Here is a 6,011-nt window from a genome sequence, read left to right as displayed (position 1 = left end):
TATGTCCTGAGAACTTTACTGGAAGCATGGTGAGCCCTTGGCTAAACTGCACTCGATTTGACAGGTTATATAATTAATTAATTAATTTTAAAATCACAGATTAATGGTTTTGTGGTTTTAAAATTAATTAATAAATTAAATAAATTGTCAAATCGGATGCAAATTTTCTGATGTATAGACGTCGCCGCATGGTGATGATGGAGAATCACGGTTGTCAATATGTTTTAAGGGAGGAGGTGATTTGGTTGGAGGACCATATCGATCATTCCAAGACCTGAACACAAAAAAATCAGATCTCTGTATTTTTGTTTCGATCTTCTTGTACGTCATAGAATTTGAGGAAGATATCATAATAACCTTCTTGGGGAAACCTATGGGTACGCATGGGGAAGACATTCGTCAGCTTGTCAAGGAGACCATGGCTAGACTCATTCTTCTCCGGGACGGTGAAAGGTTCAAGTTCCATGTTGAGCAATGCAAAAGTTTGTGCACTTACATCCTGGATAAACTCTCCTATGCCAACTATAGTGGGGTATACCCGAGTGGCGACGCTTGGAGCGAACGTGTGCAAAGAGCTTGGAAGGAAGTATATCGTGCCACGAAAGAAGCAGAAACATACCTCCTTCACTGCTCAACTGATAGCTGCTGGATTAAATGTTTTACGCTCGCCAACACAGGTGAGGTCTTCACCCTGCACATGCACGACCTTGCTTGGTCTGTTCTTTGCTTAGATTTAGCGCTTCTCTACCCCATCGATCTTAGAGATTTCTCCTACATAAGCAGTCATTTGTTTGCACAAATGTCTAGTTTGCATGTACGCGAATTTGGTTTCAAGTTCCACGACTACTGGCACCTACTAATGGCTTGTAATCAATCGGCTGCCAAGGCTCGGTCTTTTAAACAAAAAAATAAAATTGGGGTTTTACAATTCATGGAGAGAAAGTTGTTCGAATCCATCAAGAATGAATGTAATATTGAATCTGCAGATGGTATACCTAGTTGGCTGCAGATCCCGGCCAAAGATTTAATAAAAAAGAAAACAATAGGAGAGGGGTCTTTTGGGAGAGTGTACGAGGGGTCATGGCGGGGGTATAGGGTCGCCATAAAAGACATTCCAGTTGATGCTCGTGATCTGTTTGACACCGAGACTAAAGTTCTTTCCCGGCTAGACAGCCCTTTCATCGTCCAGTTGATAGGCACTCGTATTGAGGGAAGCCATTGCTCTATTGTTATGGAATTGGTCAGTTCCAGCTTGGACAAACTACTTAGGAATTCTGGAGGCAGGGCGCCCCTGGCGCTCCCTGTTGCAGTGGATATGATGCTTCAAATTTCGAGAGGAATGTATTATCTTCATCGCCAGGGAGTCATGCATATGGATCTGAAAGCTTCTAATGTTCTCATACAGCCCTCTGCAGTTCCAGAATTCAGGAAGCAAGGCTACGGCCGAGTTAAGCTCTGCGACTTTGGAATGGCCAGTTTGAGATTATCCAGTTTTCGGTGTGCAGATCCCAAAGGGACATGTTACTGGAGGGCTCCTGAAGCTTTTTCCTTCCCAAATGAAGAAATAAATCAAGAAATTGATAACCTAAAGGAGTACACCTATAAAGCAGATGTATACAGCTTTGCCATGACTTGCTACGAGATTCTAACAGGGGAGCAGCCATTCCTTGGTGTAAATCCCAAAGATTTGTACCGAATGGTCGTGCAAGGCAGAAGATCGAATTTGCAGCGAAGCTCATGTCCAGCTGTGTTAGCTGATTTCATAGGGAAGTGTTGGGAGACAGATCCAAGTCGTCGTCCTTGTTTTGCGCAAGTTTCTTCTTTTATGAGGAACATGAAGCTATTTTTACTGTGATGGAACGATCCTTTTGACGCCCTTTCAGATTATGTGAGATTAAAGGAAGAAGCATTTGACGAAATTCCTTTAGCCAAGAAACGGAAATCGATAACTAGGGTTCTTCAAATCGTTCCTCATGAGATAAAAAGGTATGGATTTTTACTTACTTCAAGGATAGACTGTACAGTTCTAGCGTGTCTGCTAGGGTTTTCATGTTTTACTTGAAATACACAACCCAAAACAAAAGCTGTATTATGCAATCATCCGAGTGTCACTTGGGTTGGTTCAGAATGCGGTAAATTTATTTTAATTAAAATTTATATCTGCTGGCGGACGAACTATAGAATTATTCCCGGCAGAATCAGGTGTAAAACCCGAGGAAAATACTTAGACAAAAATCGTTCATCTTATGTGAAAGAAGTTCATAAAAGATTGTAAGCTATAAAACATGCGATGTAAAACACATTAATAAAATATGGTTTAGATTTTAGTATAAAAGTATTATAATTTATTATATATTATTCTTAAATTTGGTTAATCTGATTGAAAAATTGTGAATGTGAAAATCTTGCTTGTAAACAGAGGTTTTCCCAAATAAGCAACTGGGAAAAAACTTGAGACTGATCTCATCTACTGAAACTTATCATTCAATAGAAAACCTTTTGCAACCCTCTGAACTAAATATGCATTTGCATAAATAGAAGTTATGAAGTAAATTGTGTCTAATCAGCTGAGTTTATAATATCTCGATTGCATCAATAATTATTGTGCATGCATACTTATTTTAACCACAGAAGTAATGATATTGACATATGTAGATGATGTTTCTGTTACAACAGAAGATACAATATAAATCTCACCCCAGTAATTACAATAGATGATGTTTGAGAGAACTCGGACGGACGAAAAGGCGAACCCACTCTTTTGTGCCCGAATATGAAGATATTGAGGTCAGGTAGATCATCCCACGATCTCAGCCTCTGCTCTCTTCTGCACAGTACGTCCACTTCCCTCGAACTCGCTTGTTTTAAAATTTCATATGATATTCCCGTAGCAATCTGCCATTTCTTTTATTTTGTAAAGACGGATAATGTTGATGCATGTGTTGCAGCTAATAAAAATGAGATCCTGACGTGGGATAAGCGAAAGGAGATAGCTCAAAATGTGAGCTTGAGCCTGGCTTCTCTTCACAAGTCAGGTATGGTATACGGCAACGTAAACTACTCCAACGTTCTGCTGGACCAATGTTTGGAGGAAGAAGTTGAAAACTCGGATTCTGGTGTTGTGGGTTTTGAGAAATACTCAAGTGGATCCTGGGGATTCATGGCACGGAAGCTGTTTTATAGCGGGAAAACGTCTGAAGAATCAGACGTGTATAGTTTTGGAGTTCTGCTCCTCGAACTTCTCACGGGGAAGGACCACTTCCCAAGCTCACATCTTCCCAAGCTGATTCTCTCCATTAATGATGAAGTGCGGTCGACGGAAATTTTGGATAGGGAGCTCATGAGGTATAATAGAGACACAGACTTCTCAAACGTGCTGGCAATGTTCAGGATAGCACAGCAATGTGTTTCTTTCCCTGAGCACTCCCGTCCTCGTATGGGTCAAGTTGTCAGAATGATTCAAAATTTATAAGTACGAGATAATTTGTCAAAGATGTCAAATGAAGGCAAAGGGAATGGGGTATTCGATGAGGATTGGTCATCGTCGGAGAACGAAATCCCAGTCAACGATGTGTACCTTTAAATGTTAATGACCAGACGATCTACAAGATTTGTAATATTTGTATGGCCTTATTTATAAACATTATTTCTTCTGTTCAGATTTTTAATCTTTTCTTCTCAAGAAATTTATTCTCCTCCAACAACCACGTAGCCATTTGTTGCCCATGCTCGACATTGAAGACTTTCAATTGTGGCCGTTGTGATTTGAAATGCAATGATATCATATGTGTATGTGTGTGTTCAGCCAATGGAATAAAGTAGAGTAAAAGCAAACAGAAGTTTTGCTTTCTGAAGTTACCAGCAACAGTAGGATTTCAAATAATGTAATGTAAGATATGTTGTGTAATGCTCTTTAAAATAATGGAAACGGATTAGCATATTTTTAATTGAATCTACTTATTTGAGTTGAATGCTATATGTATTCTTGAAGTATTATTGCTCTTCATGATTGTTTAATGGAAAGAGCTGTTGCAGATAAACTGAATCCGTATTTCAGTTGTCTCTAATTTTTTCCTTTCTCTGATATCAAAGTCCACTTAGTGGCATCATCTTCTAATATTTTCAAATTTACTGGAAATAATTATGAGTAGTACTCGATCAAAATGAAAGTCTTGTTTAGATCTCAAGATATTTTGGGGTTTGCAGAGAACGGATGTTTTGAACCTGCCAATACTATAAAAAAAAAGAAACATCATCTCAAGCATATCTGCTCTAAGAATAATAGAAAAAAGATTCCAAGGCTCTTTTTAACATTCTTCAAGTAGTACACGAGAGCATATTTTTGAGGGTTTTAAGATTACTGGCACCTACTGAAGGCTTGCAATCGAACAGCTGCCCAGGCATGGATTTCAAAGAAGTAATTGGGGTTTTCCAATTTATGGAGATCAAGCTGCTCCAACTCATAAAAAATCAGTGTAAAATTGAATCTGCAACTGTTCTACGTAAGTGGCTTTAGATCCCTCCCATAGATTTAATAATAAAAAAGAAAAGAATAGGAGAGGGATTTTGTGGGAAGTTAGGAGGGCTCATGGGTGGGGCATAGGGTTGTCGTAAAAGACATTCTAATTGATGGTCATGATCCATTTGATAGGGAGATTGAAGTTACTGCCAAGCTAAAGGGCGCTTTCCTTCCCCAGTTGACAGGTACATCTATTGAGGAAAGCCATTGCCATATTGTAATCAAATTGGTTACATTCAGAATCGACAAATTCTGGAGGCAGCGCACCCTGTTGCAGTAGATATGGTGCTTCGAATATGATGCTTCAAATTTCCAGGGGAATAAAATTTCTTTAACTGCGAAGGAATCATGCACATGGATCTGAAATCTTCTAAGGCCTAGAATTTATATCTGACTTGAGCTCTATGCCTTTTTCCCTTCCCAAACATACCCCTCCAGAAATTGATACCCTAAACTGGTATACCCATAGTGCAGAGGTCTACAGCTTTGCCATAACCTCTCACCAGATTTTGACAGGGAAGGCATCACTTGCATGCTATAAAATTAGTGAAACCGATGTACTATTTTTTAATAAACTACCAGTTGCATCAAAATAAGGTGAAATGGTTAAGGCAATAGTAAAATATGCGGCAACAAAATATTATAGGATATAAATTGAAAGTGTAAGAATTCAATTTAATAGTTTTGAAGTTTACTTTTATTGTTTTCACTTTTTTAAATTGAAAATAAACTAAATAAAATTACATATACAATGGTAAATGCTAAATTCTTATTCATCTTCATATTTTTATTTTACTAGATAAGTCATTGGTGTAAATTAATCTATTGTGTGCTTGGAACCTCATTGCTCTTTCTATATAAGATTTCATGTATAATCATCTCAGATCATCTTAATTTAAATAAAAAATGCACTAATGAGACAAGTGTATTTGTGTATTACATTATAATTATATGTATTCATGACACATTGTTATTATTGTTATTAAAAAAGAAGATCTAGATCCAGAGCCTCTAACCTACCTTCAGCTCCAGATTTTGCATAAACGATCAGCTGAAGATCACAAAAAGATACCCTACCAGATGTGAATCCCCATCTATGTCCAAACTTCCACCACAACTTTAGAATACTCCAAAATGAATTCTAAAAATTTGGCATAACCTCACTTATATGCTAGATGAGAGATAAGTGAACTCTCAGCATTGCCAATCTTTTAAAATGGAAGAGATAAGGTTGAAATATTAATTCCAAAGTCTTTGGACTGATCATACTCTAGCTTGCAGAAGAACCAAGGGAAAACCTCTTTGATCATAACTGATGCAACAACCAAACAAATTCCAAGCCATTATCAGAATGCAATTGTATTGTGGCTACATGGAGAACAACACACTCATACACGGGTCTATATGAGATGATATGGCCTTGCTCCCAGTTGTAATAAACTAAGGAATTATGATCCCTTTCGTTGTCAAGTATTCCAAACCTACTATGGCA

General features: G+C 37.9%; 2 protein-coding genes across 4 annotated transcripts; both read left to right on the top strand.

Moving 5' to 3' along the window:
* Window positions 1-222: 222 nt before the first annotated feature.
* On the top strand, window positions 223-1,864 carry LOC149532706 (light-sensor Protein kinase-like). Of its 2 annotated transcripts, XM_089806617.1 has the most exons (2): window positions 513-677; window positions 808-1,864. In XM_089806617.1, the coding sequence occupies exons 1-2, from the start codon at window positions 655-657 to the stop codon at window positions 1,853-1,855; spliced, it is 1,071 nt and encodes a 356-aa protein (XP_089662743.1). In that variant the 5' UTR covers window positions 513-654; the 3' UTR covers window positions 1,856-1,864. The 2 variants fall into 2 exon arrangements, with proteins under 2 accessions (XP_089662742.1, XP_089662743.1); XM_089806616.1 differs by having other exon boundaries at window positions 223-1,864.
* On the top strand, window positions 1,850-3,792 carry LOC149532705 (putative inactive receptor kinase At2g26730). 2 transcript variants are annotated; one of them, XM_089806618.1, is made up of 3 exons: window positions 1,850-1,986; window positions 2,677-2,834; window positions 2,949-3,792. In XM_089806618.1, the coding sequence occupies exons 2-3, from the start codon at window positions 2,774-2,776 to the stop codon at window positions 3,470-3,472; spliced, it is 585 nt and encodes a 194-aa protein (XP_089662744.1). In that variant the 5' UTR covers window positions 1,850-1,986; window positions 2,677-2,773; the 3' UTR covers window positions 3,473-3,792. The 2 variants fall into 2 exon arrangements, with proteins under 2 accessions (XP_089662744.1, XP_089662745.1); XM_089806619.1 differs by lacking the exon at window positions 1,850-1,986 and having other exon boundaries at window positions 2,009-2,834.
* Window positions 3,793-6,011: the final 2,219 nt, after the last annotated feature.

The sequence above is a fragment of the Cupressus sempervirens genome, chromosome 10 (assembly GCF_028749045.1).
Source record: "Cupressus sempervirens isolate cs-2001-9-10 chromosome 10, ASM2874904v1, whole genome shotgun sequence".
Lineage (NCBI taxonomy): Eukaryota > Viridiplantae > Streptophyta > Pinopsida > Cupressales > Cupressaceae > Cupressus > Cupressus sempervirens.
This window is presented reverse-complemented; position numbering and strand designations above follow the sequence as displayed.

Coding starts and splice junctions, on each gene's coding strand:
- LOC149532706 (XM_089806616.1), top strand. CDS start 374: ATGGGTACGCATGGGGAAGACATTCGTCAGCTTGTCAAGGAGACCATG.
- LOC149532705 (XM_089806618.1), top strand. CDS start 2,774: ATGAAGATATTGAGGTCAGGTAGATCATCCCACGATCTCAGCCTCTGC. Junction 2,835..2,948: donor CCTCTGCTCTCTTCTGCACA/GTACGTCCACTT, acceptor CATGTGTTGCAG/CTAATAAAAATGAGATCCTG.